Source organism: Dendrobates tinctorius, unplaced genomic scaffold (assembly GCF_039654945.1).
Source record: "Dendrobates tinctorius isolate UK_male_01 unplaced genomic scaffold, ASM3965494v1 ptg000134l, whole genome shotgun sequence".
In the NCBI taxonomy this organism is placed as follows: Eukaryota; Metazoa; Chordata; class Amphibia; order Anura; family Dendrobatidae; genus Dendrobates; species Dendrobates tinctorius.
Window position 1 is genome coordinate 24,031,963 of NW_027361802.1, and position 25,894 is coordinate 24,057,856.

Consider the following 25,894-nt stretch of genomic DNA (forward strand, 5'->3'; position numbering starts at 1 on the left):
TTTTTGATAAACAAAGAGACGGATACGAATGGTAACAAAAGAGCCCAGAAAAACTTCTAAACAGATTAAAGGTGAACTTCAAGCTCAAGGAACATCAGTGTCAGATCGCACCATCGATCGTTGTATGAGCCAAAGTGGACTTCATGGGAGACAACCATGGAGGACACCATTGTTGAAAAAAAATCATTAAAAAGCCAGACTGGAATTTGCCAAAGTACATGTTGACAAGCCACAAACATTCTGGTAGAATGTTCTATGGACAGATGAGACAAAAATGGAACTTTTTGGCAAGGCACATCAGCTCTATGTTCACAGATGGAAATATGAACCATGTCAAGAAAAGAACACTGTCCCTACTGTGAAACATGGAGGAGGCTCTGTTATGTTCTGGGGCTGCTTTGCTGCATCTGGCGCAAGGGTGTCTATAATCTGTGCAGGGTACAATGTAATCTCAAGACTATAAAGGGTTTCTAGAGAGAAATGTGCTGCCCTGTGTTAGAAAGCTTGGACTCAGTGGCAGGTCATGGGTCTTGCAACAGGTTAATGACCCAAAACACACAGCTAAAACTCCCAAGAATGGCTAAGAGGAAAATATTGGACTTTTCCGAAGTGACCTTCTATGAGCCCTGACCTAAATCCTATTGAGCATCTTTATAAAGAGCTGAAACATGCCATCTGGAAAAAGCAACCTTCAAACACGAGACAACTGGAGCAGTTTGCTCTTGATGAGTGGGCCAAAATACCTGTCGAGAGGTGCAGAAGTCTCATTGACAGTTACCGGAATCGTTTGATTGCAGTTATTTCCTCAAAAGGTTGTGCAACAAAATATTAAGTTAAGGGTGCCATCATTTCTGTCCAGGCATATTTCATGAGTTTTTTTTTTTTTTAAATTCTATGGAAGCATGGTTGAAAAGCAATGTCTGACTTTCATTTGTTCATTTTCATAGATTTTTGATGTATTATTACTTTTGTCAGATTGAAGTTATTTCTGTGACCATTGTGGGTTTTTCTGTCATTAAACGAGGGGTACCAACAATTTTGACCATGTGTCTGTATACAGCAATATCAGTATCTACCTTATGATGTTTATTCAGCAGTCTCAGTCTATCCTGTGTTGTGTATATACAGCAGTCTTGGTGTCTCCTACATGATATATATACAACTGTCTTCGTGTCTTCTAAATAATGTATATACAACAGTCTTCGTGTCTTCTATATCATGTATATACAACAGTGGTTGTATATTGGTGTCTCTTATATGGTGTATACTGCAGTCCTCCCACTGCTGGACTTCTATATATGTTACATGAGCAGTGATAAATTTTACACCTTGAAGACACATGCAGAGTAATATGCATCTGTGTTTGAAACCACTTACTGCTGCAATCAAATCTTCACAAAACGTATCATTGCAAAAAGGCAGTTGTGCTCCAGAACCACCAACGTAAACCTGGAAAAGTATTTGCAACTAGCAACGTCATCACCCTTGGCAGAAAAAGGGTTCTTCACCCCTGGTGTCACAACTTTGTTGTTGGATATCCTGGGGCTCCTTCCCTATCCCTAGCGCTAGAGTCACCCTAGCTATTCCTGCTCCCCGGATTACTTTGAGGCTGGGTTCACATGTAGCGGAACTCTCGCGGAAATTACCGCGAGAATTCCGGAATTCCATTCCGCGGGAAAATCGCATTTTAAATTCCCGCGATTTTCCCGCAGAAAAACTAGCATTTTGCAAGCGTAATTAGCTTGCAGAATTGCTAGCGTTTTCCAAGCAATCTGGAGCATCGCTTGGAGAACTGATTGACAGGTTGGTCACACTTGTCAAACACTATGTTTGACGAGTGTGACCAACTTTTTACTATTGAGGCCGCCTATGCGGCATCAATAGTAAAAGAATGTAAAAAATAATAATATAAAAATATATTATTCTCACCTTCCGACGTCCCGCGCAGCCTTCCCGCCTCTCTCCACGCTCCCGGTCCCAACAGTAATCCTTTGCGACAATTACCGCGATGACGTCTGTTCTCGCGGGATCGCGACGTCTCGCGGTCATTCGCAATGATGTCGCGCAATTGACCGCGAGACTTCGCGATCCCGCGAGAACGAACGTCATCGCTCGCAAAGGCTTACTGGGACCGGGAGCGTGGAGAGAGGCAGGAAGACAGCGCGGGACGTCGGAAGGTGAGAATAACAATATTTTTTATTTTAAATTCTATTTTTTAGAGGGATATGGTACCCAAAGCCCGGAGGACAGTCTCTTCTCCTCCGGACCGTGGCTACCATCCGCAAATGTTCTGCTTACTTTTCGCATGGTGTGCACAGCCACATGCGGAAAGTAAGCAGAACAATGCATTCCTATGGGTGCGAGATCGCCGCGATTCCGCAAAATTAATGAGTATGCTGCGTTTTTTACCGCAAAGTGATTCCGCCACGTTAAAAACCGCAGCATTAGCACAGCATTGCGGAATCCCATAGGAATGCATGAGATGCTTATTCTTCGCGTTTTCGTGGCAAAATCGCGCAGTTAAAACCGCCGTGGAAACGCGAAAAAAACGCCACGTGTGAACTCAGCCTTAATTGATAAGACGCCATGGTCATGTACCTTTCTGAGCTCCTGAATCCGCCCTTAAGTTTGTTTTCTCCCCCACCCAGGGAAGTGGGGAGTAGTAGTGTATGAAAATACACCAACCAGACTAACAACAGAATACGTACAATACCAATCACAATAATATGCAATCACAAACAACAGAGTGGGACACTGGAGAGTGAAGGAAGGAAAAAAGCAAGTAGGGGAAAATGAGGAACTGCATATAACTGAAAAACCAAGCAACAGTCTTTAGATAAACCCTTCAAACCCCTCCTCAACAACCAACTACTCCAGCTCCAGAGCCAGGCAGCATGAAACTAACACTGGCATCCCTGATGGCCAGAGACTAGTATATATAGGAGAGTGGAGTGGCCAACACAAACAGCTGAGATTATCAGCCTTGGAAAGCAAGAGAAGCTCTCAACTGAACAGTTTAAGTCCTGAACTGCTAGCAGAAACATGCACCGTTTAAAATGATGGTGAGGTGCTTCTAATGCAGGAGTATGTGGAATCAGACACCGTGGTCTTCTGGCCCCTCTGTTTTGCATTTAACCCGAGACACCTGGTTTAGAAGATACACAAATGAGTTGGGACATCCATGTCACCTCAAAATTTTTATTCTTTATATTAAATTAATTAGGTTTATGCTAAAAGATAGAAAAAAGAATATTCAAAGCCATAGTGTCACGATCCAATTTTGGATTCATAGCACCTCTGGTTCCACTTTAATTTAAATGAAGCTTTTTTCCTTTCAGGCCAGCAGGGATTAATGTCAGTTTTCCTTGCTGGCAGCATGCTGCAGCTGCTGAGTTACTAGGTCAGCTGATGTGAGTAGTGACCACTCCCACCATCCTTTCAATGGTCACTTGATGCATCAGCTGACTTGGTGATAGTTATTCTATGGAGACCAACCTTGTAGCTGCAGCTCTCTGGTGTCAGCACTGTATCAGCTACTTCTGGAGTTCAGAGTCCTGTGTCCATGTCCTCTGTGGTGTGGAGCTTGACAACGGTGCCTGGAGCTACGTTTTGAGTTTTTACCTTGTCTGTCTCGTAATTGTCACTACCCCCTGCGTTTGTACCGTCTACAGTGGTGTGGCTAGCACTCTTTCTAGCCAGTGCACTAATCAGGGCAGTGTGAGGTGACAGTAAGGGACAAGGTTCGTGACGGCGGCGGGCGGAAGGACGCGATTAGAGCGTTAGGGGAGTGCAGGGACAGGCTCAGGTTAGAGCTCAGGTGTCCCATCCCTTGTTCCCTACTGTTAGGGCCTTTCTCATCCCGTTGATTGTGTGTTGTGCAGTCCGCTATCCGACCCCCAGTGGGATCGTGACACATAGGTCATGATGTGATTACACCTGAAGCTGTGTGAATAGTCACTTGGTTCACAACATAAACACCAGTTATCTAAACTACTGTAATCTTCTTATTCGCCTTACTAAGAATCTGATATTAGGATGAAAAAAATGCTGAAAATAAAACATTTATGAATTGAAGAAACCTGTCATCAGAGAAAGACTACACTTATATCCTCTATCTTTTATGAAGAGATTGGGGGGGAATTTATGCCAGCTTTCTAGCTGTAAAAAGTTGTACATTTTTGTGACAGCAAAAATTTGTTTTTTTTACTTACTTTTTTTCTTACTTTTTTTTGTTAGAAAACTATCAACAGTTTAGTGGATTTTTTCCGACCACCTAAAGAGGTCCACCTTGAGCAGCTTACTTCGGCCACTTTGAATAAGCTGGAAGAGTTTCGGGATAAAACATCAACAGGTAATCCAGGCTGTTTTATCCATGTTTTACACATTGATTGGTAATTATAGATGTTGTGGTTTTTATAGGCGATTCTTTTTTTCTTTGACCACTGTTTTGCGCTGTTAGTACTGTCTCTTTCAACAAGTTTAACCTTATTAATCATCTATTTCAAGTAAGCTTTTCAAAAAAATGATAGTAGATTTGACAGTTTATTGAACTTCCTGATAAAAAAGACAGTTTGTCATTTGGTTACTAGGCAACCAATTCAATCTAAGGCTTTTGCACATAATGTCTTTAAGACACAAGTGCATCGGCCAAGGTTTTCGTAGGCTAAGCCACTCCAGGGAAAAGCTGGCGGTCATTTTCCTGCAGGGGCTTCAGTAGGGGTTTGGCCGTCTTGTTTGCAGCGGCTCTGACACCAGCTTTTTTTTCCTGATATTTAACAGTAATTACAGAGTGGCTTTCTAGTGGAAGCTGCCTGAAGAATAACCTTTTTTTAATTGCTTCACAGTTTCTGATCCCTGAATCGGTTAAAAGAAGTGAAAAAGGACTGAACACATGTGCACAGCAATGTCGTGTTTACATTGCTGTGCAATATGTCCATTTTTTATGGCACTTTCTCAGATGGTTACCAGGTGGTATCCAACTGTAAAAGACATCATGTGCACGTACCCTAATGTAGCAGATTATTCAATGCCAATTTTTCTAAAAAGTAAATTCTCTACTCCTGGCTAGGTGCACATAAAGTTTTTCTAGGACGTCTTGGAGCAGAAACTGAACAAAAACTCTCCAAATCTTCATAAAAATTGTGACGCACCTCAAAAACTAGAAGTTTCTGCTTAGAAAAGTCTGCAAAGAAACTCTGTGTGAATAGCCGTTGGGTGAAAGTACTAAAAGATGCAACCAATTCTTATCTCATTCTTGTCTCCTGCTCTGCAACTGTTAGAGCCTTTTTTTTTTTGCTACTGTAGCTTTATGAGCATGTGTTATGTTTGTGGCATAAGTAGTATTTTTAATTTAGGTAAATATAACTTCCTGCCTAAAATATATGAATTATTTGGCTAATGGGGGGGTACTGTGCTAAAAGCCGGTTAATTTATGTGCTGACTCATGGCATTGCGTCCCCGTGCACCATGCCATCTGCAGGGTCAAGCTTTCACTGTGACACCCCGAACCTGTATTGAGATCAATTGAGCACTGTTTCCAACTTCAGTAGTAGTAGTAAGCGGTGTCAGACTGGGTTGGCAAAGGCCCACCAGTAACATTCATTATTGGGGCACAATGCTCAGAGTTACATGGAAAAATAACCTGACACTAGTATGCAAATAATTTACTTTTGCTTCTGTGTAATATTAACTTAGCTCGATTGTTTAATGACTGATTAGATTATACAGTGGGGAAAAAAAGTATTTAGTCAGTCAGCAATAGTGCAAGTTCCACCACTTAAAAAGATGAGAGGCGTCTGTAATTTACATCATAGGTAGACCTCAACTATGGGAGACAAACTGAGAAAAAAAAATCCAGAAAATCACATTGTCTGTTTTTTTTTTCATTTTATTTGCATATTATGGTGGAAAATAAGTATTTGGTCAGAAACGAAATTTCATCTCAATACTTTGTGATATATCCTTTGTTGGCAATGACAGAGGTCAAACGTTTTCTGTAAGTCTTCACAAGGTTGCCACACACTGTTGTTGGTATGTTGGCCCATTCCTCCATGCAGATCTCCTCTAGAGCAGTGATGTTTTTGGCTTTTCGCTTGGCAACACGGACTTTCAACTCCCTCCAAAGGTTTTCTATAGGGTTGAGATCTGGAGACTGGCTAGGCCACTCCAGGACCTTGAAATGCTTCTTACGAAGCCACTCCTTCGTTGCCCTGGCGGTGTGCTTTGGATCATTGTCATGTTGAAAGACCCAGCCACGTTTCATCTTCAATGCCCTTGCTGATGGAAGGAGGTTTGCACTCAAAATCTCACGATACATGGCCCCATTCATTCTTTCATGTACCCGGATCAGTCGTCCTGGCCCCTTTGCAGAGAAACAGCCCCAAAGCATGATGTTTCCACCACCATGCTTTACAGTAGGTATGGTGTTTGATGGATGCAACTCAGTATTCTTTTTCCTCCAAACACGACAAGTTGTGTTTCTACCAAACAGTTCCAGTTTGGTTTCATTAGACCATAGGACATTCTCCCAAAACTCTTCTGGATCATCCAAATGCTCTCTAGCAAACTTCAGATGGGCCCGGACATGTACAGGCTTAAGCAGTGGGACACGTCTGGCAATGCAGGATCTGAGTCCATGGTGGCTTAGTGTGTTACTTATGGTAGGCCTTGTTACATTGGTCCCAGCTCTCTGCAGTTCATTCACTAGGTCCCCCCGCGTGGTTTTGGGATTTTTGCTCACCGTTCTTGTGATCATTCTGACCCCACGGGGTGGGATTTTGCGTGGAGCACCAGATCGAGGGAGATTATCAGTGGTCTTGTATGTCTTCCATTTTCTAATTATTGCTCCCACAGTTGATTTCTTCACTCTAAGCTGGTTGGCTATTGCAGATTCAGTCTTCCCAGCCTGGTGCAGGGCTACAATTTTGTTTCTGGTGTCCTTTGACAGCTCTTTGGTCTTCACCATAGTGGAGTTTGGAGTCAGACTGTTTGAGGGTGTGCACAGGTGTCTTTTTATACTGATAACAAGTTTAAACAGGTGCCATTACTACAGGTAATGAGTGGAGGAAAGAGGAGACTCTTAAAGAAGAAGTTACAGGTCTGTGAGAGCCAGAAATCTTGATTGCTTGTTTCTGACCAAATACTTATTTTCCACCATAATATGCAAATAAAATGAGAAAAAAAAACAGACAATGTGATTTTCTGGATTTTTTTTTCTCAGTTTGTCTCCCATAGTTGAGGTCTACCTATGATGTAAATTACAGACACCTCTCATCTTTTTAAGTGGTGGAACTTGCACTATTGCTGACTGACTAAATACTTTTTTTCCCCACTGTACCTCTGCAAATTGTGAATCAAGTGTAATAGCATTACTCATTGGCACTCATTCGCAGGGGCCTACCGGAAGATTCTGTTCTCCCGTGGGCCAGTCCGAGCCTGGCAGTAGGAGACATAGAGCTGCCATATGCTAAGTGTGGTTGGAAGCATGCAGAGAGAGCATGCATATCTATGTGTATCTTTGTCTTATGGGCTTTTACCGTTAGTAACATTATTGCAAAGTTATTTTTACTCAGAATGTTTTTTTCTTATATCTATATCTGTCTTAATTCGTAGGTCTACTATATGTTATAGAGACCCAAAAGTTTCTCGATTTAAAAATACACCTAATGGCTTCATACATCATTGTTCCCCAAAATGGCTTTTATGATTTAGCCTCAAACCTGCTTATTTTAGACCTTGGTAGTCTGAAGGTAAGTCTTTACAGCTTGATGTGCCTCTATTTTAGTGCTTTATGTACTCTATGTGTATGATGAAGCATGAATTGACCTTCAAGAAATACTATAAACTAAACACTGTCTGGCAAATTTAATAAAACCGTCTAATTTTTAGACATTGTGAACTTTGGAAGTCCTAAAATGTGCCAGATTATATCACAGCTCCTCTTGTTGAATGAAACATTTGGTGCTGTTTTACACTATCCGGTCTAAGTTTGAGCCACAAATTAGTTGATCTACTCTGTGGCATAAATTTTTGCTAATTCAAGCTGTGTCCCTTCACTGCTATGCCCTACTATTTTTTTTAACAAAGAAGAAAAAGTATCTAAAACACGGAAATGGTGCAAGGCATTTAAGATAGTTTTTTGTCGCGAATTGTGCCAAAATTCTGGTGCATCTAGCTTAATAAATATCCTTTTTAATGTGTAATGATAGCTAGACTAATAGTAAAATATGGCATTTTGATTCTAATTCAGGCTTATTAATGAATCAGAAAAGTGGAATATGACATTCTGTAGAGAATTATGGGATGAGACAGAAGTTTTTGAAGGCATTATTCGGCGAACACTTGACAGTTTTAACAACCCTGCTGGTATCACTGCATGGCCTCCCATCTCCCGCACACCAACTTACTCAGTGCTCCAGGTCATGCTGTGATTTCTGTCTGCTGCCAGCTCCATGCGCTATGCCTCTTGTCTCCTGCTTTCTCTCTGCATGTTACCTGGCTGTGTGTATAGGGGGGCGACGCCTGAACTCTGCTTCTTATGGAGTCAGGGTGCACCTGGATAATGTGTCCCTGACCAATTGCCTAGAGCCCTCTACTATTTAGGGCTGCCCCACCCACTGGAACAGGGCCTGTGCAATGTCTAAACTCAGTGTCTTGCTGCTGAGTAAGCCAGGCCCTGTCCTATGTCTCGCCTTCTCTGGAGGCTACACTCATAGCTTTGTCTTGTGTCTGTCTGCCCTCCAGGAGGCTGAATACTGAATATCCTGGTCTCTGTGCTATAGCTCCTGACCTTGTCTTGCCTAGTACCTCTGTCAATCTTCCAGGAGGCAGTATATCCTGGTCCTTGAGTCTTTGTCCCTGTACCTTGTCTGAACTCTATCCTACCCCTGCCTCCTTGTCTTTGGCTTCTTTTCCTGCTGTGTCTTTCCCTGTGTCCTCCCTGTCTGTGCTCTGCTGCACCCTTGCAGTTCTGCCTGCTCTGCACCCTTGCAACTTTGCCTGCTCTGCACCCTTGCAACTCTGCACCCTTGCAGCTCCGCCTGCTCTGCACCCTTGCAGCTCCACCTGCTCGGCACCCTTGCAGCTCCGCCTGCTCGGCACCCTTGCAGCTCCGCCTGCTCGGCACCCTTGCAGCTCCGTCCCACTCCGCACTCCTGCGGCTCCGCCTACTCCACACTACTGCGACTGCCTACTCTGCACTCCTACCTGTATCCATACCTGCTCCCGTGTCAACAGGTCCAAACCAGTCCCAACATATTCCACTCCCTCCTATCAGTACCCATACCTGCACCTCCTGTGTGAACAAGACCCTACCTGTTCCTCCATATTCCATTCCTTCCGGCCAGTACCCGCTCCTGCTGTGAACAGGTCCCTACCTGTTCCTTCGTACACCACACCTGCCTTCCCTGTGTCTCAAGCCGTGCCTGCCTGTCCTGTGTCTCAATCCGTGCGTGCCTGCCTGCCCTGTGTCTCAAGCCATGCCAGCTTGCCCTGTGTCTCGTCCGTGCCAGCCTGCCCTGTGTCTCCAAGCCGTGCCTGCTTGCCCTGTGTCTCAGCGGTGCCTGCTTGCCCTGTGTCTCAGCGGTGCCTGCTTGCCCTGTGTCTCAGCCGTGCCTGCTTGCCCTGTGTCTCAGCCGTGCCTGCCTGGGTACCAGCCGTGCCTGCCGTGCCTACCTGCCTGCCTATCTGTAGAACCTGTCCAAGTGACTTGTCCCCGAGTGGGATCAGCAGCCACAGCCAGACACCACCCTGGAGTGGCACCCGGCAGCTACCTGCCGCACTAGCGTGACCTCACCATCAGAGGCTCCAGCGAAGACCGAGGTAGCTGTCATAGTCACGCCCCTTCTAGGGTAGTCTGGTTTGTGACACAGTGGGGCCACAATCCCTCTGCTCGCGCCTTGGCTGATTGGCGTGACAACAGTGCTAGCTTGCCATTCCTTGGCTAACCAAGTTCTGTAAAAGAAACTGTAGTAGAGAGACTAGTTGAAGTGAAAGTGCATTCCCACAGAGAAGACTGTGAAGAAATGCCCAGTTGCACTAAAAACAGAGATTTCACATAGTGACGCCTAAAAACAAGAAATATTAATATTTATTCAATGGAGGCACAAAACGGGAAAAAAAATCAGGCGCGCACAGGGATTTTTGCATGGTATTTGCAGTAACTAAATTTTTTGAGCAAAATACAGATCCTCTTAAAGGGGGTTGTCTGACGAACAAAGTAAATTTTAATAATCCATAATATTGCAATAATATCCTGTGCTGAGATAAACTTTTATAAATGCACTCCTAGGGAGGAAGCATTAATCACTTATGATAATTGACCATACAGCTGTTTTTTTTTGTGAGGAAACATATTTCCCTGCATGTCTGTTTTATCACAGCAATGAGTGTTTCTGCAGCATCACCAGTCTTGTGAGCTCATCATACATCAAGTCAGTGACATATAAGCTCAGTGGCCACTGATGCTCCGACTTCACTGACTTGATTTATAATGAGGTCAGAGGACTTCGGTTACAAAACAGGCAGGGAAATGTGTTAACTGAGAAAGTAGCAGCTGCGAGCCCCTACTGTTTTGTCTGTATACTCACTTATCATAAGTGAATTATCCTTCCCCATCCTGCCAGGAGGTGTGGTATGTGCTAACCATAATCTGGAGAAGCTCTGCTTGGCGGATACAGCAAATAACGGTATTTAGTAGGGGCACATTTATGATAAGATTATCTCAGTACTGGAACATTTTTTTATCACATACAATTTGTAGAACTTATCACTCCAAATTCTATTGGTCAAAATGTACTTTGTTCATGAGATAACAATTTTAAGCACTTCTGATGTCCTTTTGTAATGTTTGGTGTTGTCTTATTGTCTTAAATATTGGTAATGAATAAAGATTATTGGACTGCAGAAAAAAAAATGTTTTTAAAAATGTGCCTATTTTTTTGCTGGTGTTTCTTTGATCCCCTGTTGATACAGATTATGTATGTTATTTGTAACCTTAAAAAAGTGGTGTTTTTACTTCATATCTTTTATACTTTTATCTTCAAGATGACCAGTAAGAGCCGCTCCAACCTGCCTCAGCTGAAAATAGGGCAAGACAGCATTGAAGACATTATGTCAAGAGCCTATGAGAGCTTTGATATACAGCTTAGCAGCATGCAGCTGCTGTACAGCAGACATCGTGAGTCATATGATTTTATAGCTTTTATTTTACCCAGTGTTAGTTATATTAAGAAGGCACTTTATTTACTCAATTATATTTTATATTCATTGCTTTTTCTAGATGAAAAATGGAAAGAGGCTCGCACACAAAAGCATTCTGCTCAGCATATCCTTGAGCCAATGGATCTCAGGGTGGATTTCAGCTGTGCCATGGTGGTTACAGAGGCAAGGATGCCCAAGTAAGCATACTAAATCTAATACACATGTATCTATATTTATCACAACCTGTCCACTAGCTTAAATGCTTATGGAACACTTAATATAAGCTATCATAAATATTAACTTTGCTTCATCTTTACCGATTTCTCCTTATAGTATTTTGGTATATCTTTGATGTAGTGCTACAGACTCAAGTGTAGTTGTTACTTGATAAATCTATTGTGACTCACTTGATCTGATGCTATCAAATGCTAATTTTATGATTATTCTGTGGGGAAGCAAGGTGGCTCATTTGTTAGCACTGAGGACGACATCTGCAAACTCCAAAGAAATGTTGATAGGGAATTTAGATTGTGAGCACCAATGGGGACAGTGTTGATAATGTCTGTAAAACATGATGTTAGATGATAAACAAGAAATAAAGAAAACATTGAGCATGCATCTTTTCCTCCGCATGACAGCTGATTTAATCAGCCATCATGTGCCTCTAACAACCATGGATGGAGCGACCCTCCGCCCACAGCTGTTAACTATTAAATCCCGCTGTTAATCTCTGACAGCGGCATTTAATATGTGCCAACAGGAGCACATGTCCACACTACCATCGTCACGCCCATAACGTGATCGTAGGGCACCTATGGGTCTGCTGAAGACCCCAGTGACTGTCATTACGATCCTCCTCTGAATTCAGGCCCATGGCCAGAGTTCATAGGAGATTATGATTTCTGTTGAAGAACTGCTATGTATGGTACAAGTGATTGGATGATCACAGCTTTAAGTCCCCTAAGGGGAGTATTAAAAATAGTAAAAAGTGAAATTTAAAAAAAAAAATAAAAAATGATAAAATAAAAAAAACAAGTTCAAATCACTTCCCTTTTGCCTTTATTGAAAATAAAACAATGAAAAAAATACACGTATTTGGTATTGCTGCGTTGAGAAAAGTCTGAGCTATCAAAATATAAAATATATTAATCTGATTGGTAGACAGCTTGACTAAAAAAAAACTTGAGAGTCAATATTGAATTTTAGGATTACTACTTCCTGTAGGTGGCACTAGAATTCTAATCCTCTTCCTCTTTGAAGAGACAATTTGCATATTTTTCAGAGGAGCATTGCCACTTAAGTCTCCTCAACTTGGCATGTCAGGCTTGAAAAAAAAAAAAATTAAGCCGCCAGAATTAATTTTTTTTGGCGGCTCCAACATTGCAATGAAATGCAATAAGAAGCGATCAAAGCATTGTATTTCCCCCAAATTGGCATCTGTAAAAATGTCACAGCAAGGTGCAAAAAATAAGCCCTCTCACAGCCTCATGCCCCAAAAAATGAAAACAATATGGATCTCGGAAAATGGCGACAAAAGTGGAAAAAAAATTTTCATACAATTGCCAAAGTTTTTTTTCACTACTTCAAATAAAAAAAAATACATGTAAAATATACTATATATGTTTAGTATCTGCATACCCGTACTGACAGCGAATTTCACAATATAGGGCGGCAGGCTGGCTCAGTGGTTAGCACTACAGCTTTGCAGCACTGAGGTCCTGGGTTCAAATCCCACCAAGGACAACATCTGCAAGGAGTATGTATGTTCTCCCCGTGTTTGCGTGGGTTTCCTCCCACATTCCAAAGACATACTGATAGGGAATTTAGATTGTGAGCCCCATCGGGGACAGTGATGATAATGTCTGTAAAGCGCTGTGGAATTAATGGTGCTATTCAAAAGCATAACTCATCCTACAAAAAACAAGCCCTCATACGGCTATTATGACTGAAAAAGAAAACAAATTATGGCTCTTGGACAAAGGGGAGGAAAATGCAAAAAATGGAAAACGGCCCGGGTAGTGGTTAAGATTCAGTTCCATGTAGTGCTAGCCACTTGGCAACAAGCACGATGCAGACATGTGGCCAACGGATGCACAATTTTGCTGGTGATGCGACAATTTAATATGTCAAATCTTGTAGTCCTTCACCACCACATGTTGTCATCGTTTGTGGCTGTCGCTACATAAGATCCTGCCCTCACAGTCGACCAGGATAATGATACTTCATATATAATGGAATCATTGTCAATCATATATAAGCAAGGGGAATGGACTAAATACAAATCTTTCTTTTATTATCACTAGTAAAATTTCTATTCACACAATAACTGTATGTTTTGTGTAATTAAGAAGGATGGAATGTGAACTACTTGAAATATTTAGCACATATTGAAGATAGTATGTTTGATGCATTTTGGTGTTCTCTTTTTTTAGATGTAAATTGTTTGGGGAGCTGCCTGTACTTTCTGTAAAGATTTCCGACCAGAAGTTGAGAGGTGTATTGGAACTGATTGATAGTATTCCTAAACCAGAGTCTCCTCCTGCACCATCTACTTCTCCAAAGAAAGTTCCTGTTAGTATTTTTGTATTCATGTCATCATTTATACTTATTCCATATGAAAAGCTAGTGTCTGCCTTCTGCATGAAAAATTACTGTAAAATGTAAATAAGAACACAAAGGGACAAATAAAAAATGTTAGGCAAATTTGTATTTTATGTTCTTTTTTTTTTTGTATTTTTATGTTCTTATCTGTGGCTTTTGTAGGTTAAACCTGCAAACTACATGAACCTGCCTCATTGCTCCATTGGTTAATTTTTTTCCATTACATTACAAAAATTTGCATTCATTTTTTTCTGAATCAGGGTATGAAAAACATTCATCTGCATTGGATATGGATTGTTAGAAGAGTTGATGCTGATTTAATTGTGAAATGGCTATTTAAGATGATGTCTTTAAAGTCTTGAAGTATTCATTTCAGTATGTACTTACTTACATCTTCCCAACTTTACAGAGCCAAAAGTCCCCTCGAATGACAACACCTCAGCTTGTTGTAAAGCATCCTGATTTAGTTGCACTTCAATCAATCATTGAATCTGGTAAGCACCTAAGTGGCTTTTTTCTCATTTTGTAGTTGAAAGGCATGGTATTAGTCTTTATAAAGCCCCATGAAAGAGCACCATCGTGTGTGATAAGTGTCATAAAATGCTTTTATAGAGGTTGTCCGCTACCCTGACTCAATTACTGATTTTGCCATAAGTGCTTAAAGGGAATCTTTCACCTTTTTTTTTGACTATCAGCTGCCAGCATTGACAACAGGGGCTTATCTACAGCATTCTGTAATGCTGTAGATAAGCCCCCGATGTAACCTGAAAGATAAGAAAAACACGTTAGATTATACTCACCGGAGGGGGCAGTCCGGTCCTAAGGGTGTTGTGGTCCGGTCCGACGCCTCCCATCTTAATACGATGCCATCCTCTTCTTCCCTTCCTGTAGTGGCTCTGGCGCAGGCGCATTGCTCTGCCCTGTTGAGGGAAGAGCAGAATACTGCAGTGCGCAGGCGCCAGACCTCTCCCGACGCCTGCGCACATTATAGAATGCTGTAGATAAGCCCCTGATGTCAATGCCGGCAGCTGATAGTCAAAAAAAGGGAGATTTAGTTTTCTCCTTCGTCTTATTGGGGGACACAGGTACTGTGGGTGTATGCTACCGCCATCTGGAGGCTGACACTAAGTAAATAACACAAGGTTAGCTCCTCCTCCGCCGCATACACCCTCGCCCCGATTACGGGCGGAAACCAGTTTTTCTCCCTCACCCATGACAGCACCACGGAGAGAGGGGATCCGCCCTTCAGGGACAGGAACCTACAGATAAAAAGGGCGGTACCTCTCCTCCGCCTTCAGTTGGGTTCCTGTCCCTGACGGAGGGACCCACAGGACGGTACCTTTCGTGTGTCCAGGATCCGGGGCCGGCCTGACCGGTGGTGGCAGCGGGAAGGCCCCTGCCTCGGGAAGGTGCGGTGCCCGAAGCCGCCACTGCTGGGGCCCATGCGGGCTGCCGGGTGAGCGGGCGGGGGAGAGGAAGTCGGGGCTCGTGGGGACCCGGTAAACATGCGGGCGGCGCCGGGTTACAGAGGTGTACCAAGATGGCGGCCGCCCCGGAAGTAGAAGCCGGCTTCCGGGTCCCTAGAACCGGCGCATGCGCAGGAGCGCTCTCCCGGGGACCGCGGTGCAGGATGGGAGCGGTGACGCCAGCCGGGAAATTTTAAAATGGTGGCTGCACAAGCGCTCCAGGCTGGAGGCGATCCTGAAGGGGATAGTGACCAGCAACAGGAGCAGCAAGCCAGGCAGCAGCTTTAGCAGCAGCAGCAGCACCACCACCACAATCATCGTCAAAAGAACGCAGTACAGATGGTCGTTCCAGTAGTCACTCCACGCAGCATAGCACGTCAGCTGCAAGGAGCAAATCGCCACCAGGAGTGCAGCCTATTCAGGACCTGACTCCATCTCCCGAATCGATACCTGCAGCCGCATACCTTTGGGTGAGTGATCTTCGTGAATGTTCACCATTGTATTAAAAGTTCCATTTCCCTTACTAGGGAAAGAAGGGGAAAAGAAAAGGGGTGCCCCACTTGTGCTAGTCCCCTACCTATTTCTTGAGAGAGTGGTTCTACACCTCAGAGCCAGCTGCCACCTTCACCATCTCACTCTGCTGCGGACACCAGGCAGCCAGAGTTCAACACCAGTTTCTGCAGTGGCTTCACAAGACGCTATCACCAACACCTGCCTAGACCATGTGACCCCATGGGAAAAGGGAATGGTCAAATGATCAGGGGCCAAAAACTGCTATAACCCCAGTGACCACCGGGGGCAAAAGCCAAAGCAAAGAAAACATCGAGTGCGAAAAAAAAAAAAAAAAACGGAACCATGTACAAAAGAAATCCTCTGTTAGGAAACTCCGGATTTGGCCTCTGACCTAAAAGCTGCGATTAAATTGGAGGTCAGAGTGCCCTTATATCCCTTAAGCATAGGGACAAATCAAAAAAAAAAAAAAAGAAAGACACAATAGTGATTTCCCAGTCAGATTCCTCGACATCGGGAGAAATCACGTCAAAACCCTCAGATTCCAGTTCCTCATCCTCAGACGAGGAAACAGAGGGGCGTCACTGCTTCCCCCTAGACGAGGTGGACAAACTAGTGAAAGCGGTAACGTCTACCATGGGGGTGCTGGACCCTAGGCCGGATAAAACAGTCCAGGACATAATGTTCGGGGGACTGGGCCAGAAAAGGCGCGGAGAGTGTTCCCGCTAAATGAAAATGTGCGGGGTCTAATCAAAAAGAATGGGATAAACCGGACAGGAAAAACACCACGGTCCCTTCCCTTAAAAGGAAATATCCCTGTGAGGAAAGGGGCCCGAAGCTCGATGTAGCTGTCGCAAAGGCCTCAAAAAAAAAAAAAAAAAAAAAAAAAATTTTGCCCTCCCCTTTGAGGACATGGGCACCCTCAGGGGTCCCCTAGATAAAAAGGCAGATACCTTTCTTAAAGGTACATGGCAGTTAGCTGGAGGTAACCTCAGGCCAGCCATAGCGGGACGCCAAGCGATAAAATCCTAGACTCTATCCCAGTAATAAGGGGAGCGGCTGCCTTCCTAGCGGACTCATCCGCAGACTCAGTCTGGTTATCGTCCAAAGCAGCAGCACTCTCAAATGCAGCTAAGAGGCCCTTTCGGAATAGAAAGTTTCTTTTGCGGAGACCACCGAGAGAGCAAAGTGGGCTGACAAGAGAAGAGATAGAGGGTTCCTCCTCGGCAACTTGTCCTGAGACAAAAAGCCCTCTAGGTGACAGTTTGCTCAGGGTGGGGGGAAGGTTAACCCTTTTTTCTCCCAGCCTGGAAAAGAATATCAAACAACCCATGGACAGTAAACCCCTAATCCAGGAGGGCCTAAGGATAAACTTCTCTCCCTCCCGCCTCAAAAGTATGTAATGACTCCGCTAAGATCCAGTATGCAAGAGCAGAAAGCCCTAGGAAACGAAGTCCTAAGCCTGGTAGAAAAAGGAGCCCTCCAGGAGGTTCCCCTGCAGGGAAGGGGCAAGGGGTTTTACTCCCCTCTTTTTCCTGGTGACCAAGCCAGGCGGCAGGTTTCAGACAATTATAAATTTAAAAAGAAAAAAAAAATTTTTTTTGGAGTCAATCAGGTCCACCACCAATCTCGGTGTTGGATCTCAGCGACGCCTATTATCACATCCCCATTCACAAAAACTCCAGGAAATATCTCAGGTTAGCTGTCTCGATAAAGGGCGAGATAAGAGAACTCCAGTATAGAGCCTTGCCATTCGGAATATCTGTAGCTCCACGGGCAGAGATGATGGCCCATATAAGGGAGCAAGACATAATATTAATCCCGTATCTGGACTATTTTTTAATAGCAACCAGCTTGGTTCAAAAACGCTGGGAACAGGGGGACAGAGTGATGGGCACTCTGCAAGGCCTGGGCTGGCTCCTGAATCTAAAAAATCAAGATCAGAGCCCAGCAGAGTACAGGAATTCTTGGGTCTAATATTGGACTCAAACATTCAAGAGTGCCGCCTCCCAGACCGCAAGAAGGAGAAAATCGCTCAAATTGTAACAAGAGCCATCCAAAATCCCTCCATGACATTAAGAAAAGCGATGTCACGACTAGGTTCTCGCTCCGCCTGCCTGCCAGCAGTCCAATGGGCTCAGTTACACACGAGAGTTCTACAGTGGGATGTACTAGCCAACTAGTCTGCAGTAGGGGGACACCTAGAGGGTCGTATTACCCTAAATTCAAAAACTACTCATTCCCTAACCTGGTGGAAAAGCCAAGACAACCCTTCCAAAGGGATCCCCTGGGTAACAAAAAATAACACACATAGCTACCACATATGCCAGTCCCACAGGGTGGGGAGCACACATGAACAACGAAGTGGCCCAGGGTACGTGGGGAGTTCAAGAATTAGAAGCCTCCTCGAACCAGTGAGAGCTCTTAGCAGTGGGCTACGCATTAGTACACTTCTTACCCCTGCTCCGGGGTCATCATGTCCGCATATTTCGGACAATCGAGTCACAATAGCATATATAAATCATCAGGGGGGAACCAGGTCCCGAGCCCTAATGGAAACATTCTCCAGAGTCCTCAAATTAGCAGAGGCAAACCTGCTATCTCTGTCACCACTACACATCCGGGGCACGGAGAATCAAAGGGCAGACTTTCTAAGTCGCTCCCAATTATGACAAGGGGAATGGGTCCTAAAGCGGTCCGTTTTTCGGCAGATTGTAAAAATGTGGGGGGACCCGGGCATAGATCTGTTTGCCGACTTCAGAAACAAAAAGTGGAAACTTTCTGCTCCATAGACCCCAGGGGGAATCCTCTAGCTCTGGACGCCTTCATACTCCCATGGACATGGGGCCTAACATATGCCTTTCCCCCGATCATGCTGATCCCAGCAGTGTTAAGAAAAGTCAGGGAGGATGGGGCAGGAATGATTTTAATAGCCCCCTTCTGGCCCAAAAGAACCTGGTTCTCCTGGCTAAGAATATTCTCTCTAACCGACCCATGGATCCTCCCAGATCTCCTGGACCTGCTATCGCAGGGGCCAGTGTTACACCCTCAGGCAGGGAGATTCCATTTAACAGCATGGAATTTGAGAGGGCACTGATGAGAGACAGAGGAATTTCAGAGAACCTGATAACTACACTACAAAAAAAAAAAAAAAAAGAGAAAAAATTCTTATCCACTTCGGAGGTAAAGGTTCAGGATGAGGTTCACATTGACAAAATCCTAGAATTTCTACAAAAGGGCCTAGAACAGGGTCTAGCGGTCAACACATTAAAGGTACAAGTAGAGGCCTTGGGCACCTTTATAACCATAATGTGGTAGGTAATCCCTGGGTGACAGATTACTAAGGCCGTATCCAGATCCGGGCCGATAGCTAATCAAAGATTACAATCATGGGATCTAAATCTTGTACTATCCACGCTAACAGGCCCTCCATTCGAACCTATTCACTCAGCATCCCTAAGAATCCTGTCGTTAAAAACAGTGCTTCTTTTGGCGCTAACATCAGCTCGCAGAGTGAGCGATATGCAAGCTTTATCAGTAGGGCCACCTTTCACAAAGATTCTAGATGATAGGGTCATTTTAAAGCCTGACCTGGCATATCTACCCAAAGTGTCATCACACTTCTATAAGTCCCAAGAGGTAGTCCTTCCTTCATTCTGCCCAAATCCTAAAAAGAAGGGAGAAGACAAATTCCACACCTTAGACGTGATGAGGTGCCTAGTGCAGTATCTAGAGGCCACCAAGAAATGTAGGAAGGAAGGCTCTCTCCTTGTGTGTTTTCAGGGACCTTGGAAGGGACTCAAAGCATCTAAGAGTACCCTGGAAAGGTGCATAAGGGATGCGATTGCCCTGGCATATTCATCCAGTGAAAATACCATTCCGGAAGGGTTGAGAGCCCATTCCACAGGAGTGATGGTGACCTCATGGGCTGAAAGATCTGAGGTATCAATAGAAAAAATCTGTAAGGCGGCCACCTGGTCATCACCTTCGACCTTTTTTAGGCACTATAGATTAGATCTAGCCTCTACGTCTGACCTGACCTTCGGGAGTAGGGTCCTTCAGGCGGTGGTCCCTCCCTAAGCTACCAATCTCTGTAATTCTCTCCGTGGTGCTGTCATGGGTGAGGGAGAATAGCTTAGTTACTCACCGATAACGGTGTTTCTCAGAACCCATGACAGCACCCGCTTATTCCCCTCCCCTTCACGAGTGTGGTGGGCACGTTTTACTGTTAGTAGAGTGTTTCCGTTTAGACACGGTGCTTCTGATAATAAGCAATATTATAATGTTATGCATATATTTCTGTTGTCTAACTAACCTGGAGACCCTCTGATGCTCTGTAACCAACTGAAGGCGGAGGAGAGGTACCGCCCTTTTTATCTGTAGGTTCCTGTCCCTGAAGGGCGGATCCCCTCTCTCCGTGGTGCTGTCATGGGTTCTGAGAAACACCGTTATCGGTGAGTAACTAAGCTATTTGCTTAGTGTCTTTGGAGGCGCACGTGTCTGGGTCTCTCCAGACTTTTTTTTTCTTCTTTTTTTTTCCCTCTTTTTTCCATGAAGTTAAGACAGGGACGACGGATCCTATTGAAAGGGTCCGATCTCCCCAAACCATCAACGGGCTAGCACGTGTTGAGTATCGTCTCCACGTATCCTTTCCCGCACCGAGGGACATATCTGGGCCTTTTTCCCCAGACATCGTTTTTTTTTTTACTATGAAGATTAGACAGGGGCAACGGATCCTATTGAAAGGGTCCGATTTCCCCAAACCATCATCGGGCGAGCACGTGTCCCTCCACATATCCTCTCCCGCGACGTGGGACACGATGCCGGACTTAGCCCTGTCCACCCCTAGGTATGGAAACCATGGGCTTGTACAGAGGCACAAGACTAGTCTGTGCGGCCCCCACTGCTCCACCAACGCTAGACGGCGGTGCTACAAGGCGGCGGACGGTCCCTCTCCTCAGCCCTGGAAGGGGGACGGAGTTAGGGTGCCTGCACAGTCCCGGGTCTACCCCCCTCCCCCTCTACCTGATCGAAGAGAGGTCCGTGTCCAGCGGTCCAGACGGTATGGAGGGGATGACCATGGAGGGCCCTGGGGCGTTCTTCAAACGTTCGGCCTAGCAGGGCAGCAGGGGTGCAGAATGGGGCTAGAAAGGTCCCGGCATAGGCCCCCTTCCTCTTCCCTTTCCTGGCCCCCCACACCCTCACCCCCACACAGCAGCTGGAGGGTATGGTGACTGTGCTGCAGCGGCGGAGCAGGAGGGGATGCGGCGTGCCTGGCGCCGATGGACGTGGCGTGGGTATGCGGCGCCCGCCGCCGCCCCGTCGCTGGCGGACCTCAGAAATCCAGCCCACGGCTTTGGCCAGGGGTAGGCCGCGGGCAGAAGTCCCGCCCTCCCGGCGCGACGTCACTTCCGGTGGTCCGCCCTCCAGAGCAGGGCGGCTGCTGGATTAAATTGAGGCCCCAGCTTTTTCTGCAGGGTAGGCCGCGTCCAAGAAATAGCGGTTGGCCCGCCTGCAGTAGGATCGCGCAGCAGGATCGCGCAGAGGACGACGTGTGGGGGACACAGGACCGGGTAAGGCGGTCCCAACGGTGACACGCAGAAAGGTGCTCCTCCCCCCCCCCCCAACCCCTAGCAGGGCAGCACTGAGGCAGGGCGGATTCAATATGGCTGGGAAAGGGAAGATGCACACATTCCTATACGCTGCATGCATCGCCTGTAGGGCCTCACGGATGTAGAGCAATAGGTTATGCGAGGCCTGTGACTCCGAACGCGCCCAGGAGCCCTCCCCTGCGACCGAGCCCAGGGATTTAAATCCTCCGGAATGGGCCTTATCACTATCGCAGTCTATGGCATCGCTTACAAAGGCGATCGAGTCTCTTCACGCCCCGGATAGGGGCAAGGATAGTCCCTCGCTTATCTGGGAGGGGTCCTCCACCTCATAGGAGCCCTCGGCCTGCAGGGGCCGTTCTCATTCCGGGCAGACGCAAAGGAAGCGAACCCACAGGGCGTCTCCCGGCCCATCCGGTGCCTCGGCATCCGTGTGTTCAGCATCACGCTCGCCTTCACCAGTTGTCTGGAGCGGGCAGAGTTCAGATTGACTCAGACGAGCCACTGGACCTAGATACCCCGGGGTCTCGGGAGACAATTGACAGCTTCATCGATGCTGTTAATCAGACTTTGGAGGTTGAGGATGACGTCACCTTGGCATCAGGCCATGAGGTATCCTTCAAGCTGGCTAAGCGACCGCATAGAGTGTTTGGTTCTCACCCAGAGTTTGAGGACATAGTGCAGCGTCACAGGCAACGGCCGGATAGGCGGTTCTCGGGCCAGAAAACGATAGACGCAAGAAATCCGTTTGCCCCGGAGCTCTGTAAAAAATGGGCGGAATCCCCAGTGGTGGATCCACCAGTGTCACGCCTGGCCTCGAAGTCCGTGTTTTCTGTACCTAGTGGTTATTCTATCAAGGACCCCACTGATCGGCTCATAGAAAGTCTGGCTTGCTCACACTTTGAAGCCTCAGGATCAGCACTCCCTCCCTCGTTCGCGGCAACTTGGGTAGCCAAGGCCATGATGTCATGGTCAGAGTCATTGAACAAGATCTTACAGGATAGGGACCTGCCTATAGAGGTGTTGAAGATCACGAGTCAAATCGCTATGGCTGGTGACTACTTAATCAATGCTTCCTTGGATGCAGCCAATTGTGCAGCGCTTGCGGCTTCAAATGCGGTAGCCATTAGGAGGGCCCTATGGTTAAGGACTTGGAGGGCCGATTCTATCTCCAAGAAGTCATTAACTTCCCTGCCTTATCAGGGTGGCCGCCTGTTCGGGGAGAAACTAGACCAGCTCATCTCCGTTGCCACGGGAGGAAAGAGCAGCTTCCTTCCGCAACAAAGGGCCAAGCAGCCGTTTCGCCAAGCTCAGGCACGGTTTCGGGCCTTTCGCAACCCCGGGTAGACGGCAGCAGCCAGCTCTGCCGCCCCAGGTCGCTCCTACCAGGATAAGGAGCGACAGGTCTCATATGAAGACAACCCATTGCGGAGAATGCGTGCTCGTCAGCCCAGGACAAGAGGAGCCAGGGCCCAGAGACCCTCAGCCAAATGACTCGGAACACTGTTTAGGCGACATCAGCAGAGTAGGCGACCGCCTGCTTTGTTTTCGCCAGGTTTGGGTCACGATAGCACGCGACTCGTGGGTGGCGGAACTGGTGTCCGAAGGATACAAGATAGAGTTTTTCAAGTTTCCCCCAAAACGTTTTTTTCTGTCCCGGCTTCCCAAGGTGGAGCCCCGGGCAAGGGCGTTGCTAGGAGCCATCAACTCACTCCAGCGCAACGGAGTCATTATTCCCGTACCAGAGCATGAGAAGGGACAGGGTTTTTATTCCAATCTGTTCGCGGTCCCCAAAAAGGATGGGACAGTCAGGCCGGTTTTAGACTTGAAGCTCCTGAACAAATTCATCAGGATTAAACATTTCCGAATGGAATCTCTCCGTTCAGTTATATCGGCCATGGGCCAAGGGGAATACTTGGCCTCGATCGACATCCAGGATGCCTGCCTGCACGTCCCCATTTCTCCTCCGCATCAAAAGTTTCTGCGGTTCGCCATCAATGGCCGACATTTCCAGTTTGCAGCACTACCCTTCGGGCTCGCCACTGCTCCCAGAGTGTTTACAAAGGTGATGGCAGTCGTGATGGCCGTCTTACACTCTCGAGGCATAGTCGTCTTACCATACTTAGACGACCTCTTGGTGAAGGGCCCCTCGTTTCGGGCATGCAAGGAGAATGTCAACATCACGCTGGATATCCTCTCCCGCTTAGGGTGGTTGGTCAACAGGAAAAAGTCATCCCTTATCCCAGCTCAGAGGATTTCTTTATAGGGATGATTTTCGATACCTCCCGAGGGTTGGTAATTCTCCCTCAGGACAAGGCTCTAGCGCTCCGGCAAGGAGTCCAGAAGCTTCTGCAGCCAGTCCCGCACACCATTCGGTTTGGGATGAGAGTGCTAGGGAAAATGGTGGCAGCAATGGAAGCAATTCCGTTTGCCCAATTTCATCTTCGCCCCCTACAGCACTCCCTCTTGTCAGCCTGGGACAAGAACCCGTTCACGCTCGATCATCAGTGCCGGCTATCCTCGCAGGTTAGGCAGTCACTAGAGTGGTGGATGAGCAGGTCCTCCCTTCTACAGGGGAAACCCTTTCCCCCAGATCACTGGCTTGTGGTCACAACCGATGCCAGCCTCCTTGGCTGGGGAGCAGTGTTTCGCCGCCACACCACCCAGGGACAATGGTCGCCGCAGGAAGCACGCCTCCCGATCAACTTGTTGGAGATTCGAGCGGTCCGGCTGGCATTGCAACATTTTCAGCACCTTCTAGCAGGACATCCCGTCCGAATTCAATCGGACAGCGCCATGGCGGTGGCTTTCGTAAATCATCAGGGGGGCACTCGCAGCAGAGCAACCATGCGAGAGGTAGGACACGTGCTTCACTGGGCCGAGAGGAACCATTCGGTAATATCGGCAGTCCATATCCCGGGCGTGGAAAATTGGGCGGCGGACTTCCTCAGCCGGCAGGGTGTCGCGTCGGGGGAATGGTCTCTGCACCCCGAGGTCTTCCAGCAGATTTGCCAACGGTGGGGAACACCGGATGTGTATCTGTTGGCCTCCAGGGTGAACGCCAAGGTGCCCATGTTCGTCGCTTGGTCTCGGGACCCGCGAGCAATCGCCGTGGATGCGTTGGTCGTACCATGGAACCAGTTTCGCTTTCCATATTTGTTTCCCCCCGCTGCCACTACTCCCGAGGGTCATCAGGAAGATAAAAACAGAAGGGGTTCCAGCGATTCTGCTGGCCCCAGACTTTCCCCGTCGGGCTTGGTACACAGAGCTAGTGCAGCTGCTCGCCGAAATCCCATGGCAACTGCCACAGCGCCCAGATCTACTATCTCAGGGCCCGAACTCAAGGGCCCTGTGTTTGACGGCATGGCCGTTGAATCTTGGATTCTGACCCAGGCGGGGTTTAGCCGCAATGTGGTAGCTACAATGATTAGCGCCCGGAAGGCTACCTCGGCGAGAATTTACCACCATACCTGGAAGGTCGTCTTCACTTGGTGTCAAGACCATGGTTTTTCTCCGCTGACATTTTCGATTCCCAACATCCTAGCTTTTCTCCAGTCAGGCCTACACTCAGGTTTGGCCCCGAACTCCCTTGGGAGACAGATATCGGCACTGTCCATCCTGTTCCAGCGAAGAATTGCTACCAATATGCAGGTGAGGACCTTCATTCAGGGGGTCTCCCACTTGGTACCTCCCTATAGGGCGCCCCTGGACACCTGGGACCTTAATCTGGTCCTGAGTGTTCTGCAGGAAGCTCCTTTCGAACCACTTCAGGAGGTTCCTTTCTCGTACCTTTCCCGAAAGGTAGTATTTTTGGTAGCCATAACTTCCATTAGGCGAGTCTCTGAGTTGGCGGCCTTGTCCTGCCGAGCACCGTTTCTCACGTTCCACAAGGATAAGGTGTTGCTCAGACCAGCTCCCCCCTTTCTGCAAAAGGTTGTGTCCTCCTTCCACGTTAACAAAGATATTGTCTTGCCCTCGTTTTATCCAGCGCCAGTACATCGCGTGGAAAAGGCTCTTCATACGTTAGACTTGGTGAGAGCATTCAGAAGGTACGTGGTGCGGACGGCACTCTTTCGTCAGACGGACACGCTGTTCGTGCTCCCCGAAGGGCGCAGGAAGGGACTCGCAGCCTCAAAATCAACCATAGCCAGATGGATCTGTCTAACTATCCAGGAGGCCTACCGCATCAGAGGTGCGCCGGTTCCAGCAGGGATCAGAGCACACTCTACTCGGGCAGTGGGCGCCTCTTGGGCACTTTGGCACCAGGCTTCAACGGAACAAATGTGCAGGGTAGCGACCTGGTCCAGCTTGCACACGTTTACTAAACATTACAATGTCCATACTCAGGCTTCGTCAGATGCGAACCTGGGTAGAAGGATTCTCCAAGCAGAGGTGGCGCACCTTTAGACAGGAGGTGCATGTAGCTTTGATTGGTGAGTCAACTTCCCACCCAGGGACTGCTTTAGGACGTCTCACAGTACCTGTGTCCCCCAATGAGACGAAGGAGAA

The 25,894-nt window shown here is 46.8% G+C and overlaps 1 protein-coding gene across 1 annotated transcript in view; it reads left to right on the forward strand.

Annotated features, from left to right (window-relative positions):
* VPS13A (vacuolar protein sorting 13 homolog A) overlaps positions 1–25,894 on the forward strand; it is a 386,554-nt gene that overhangs the window by 156,994 nt on the left and 203,666 nt on the right. The window contains exons 19-24 of the mRNA XM_073543803.1: positions 4,237–4,351; positions 7,612–7,748; positions 11,044–11,176; positions 11,279–11,396; positions 13,632–13,770; positions 14,210–14,294. Of these exons, the coding sequence (XP_073399904.1) occupies positions 4,237–4,351; positions 7,612–7,748; positions 11,044–11,176; positions 11,279–11,396; positions 13,632–13,770; positions 14,210–14,294 (727 nt within the window). The remainder of the gene's footprint in view (positions 1–4,236; positions 4,352–7,611; positions 7,749–11,043; positions 11,177–11,278; positions 11,397–13,631; positions 13,771–14,209; positions 14,295–25,894) is intronic.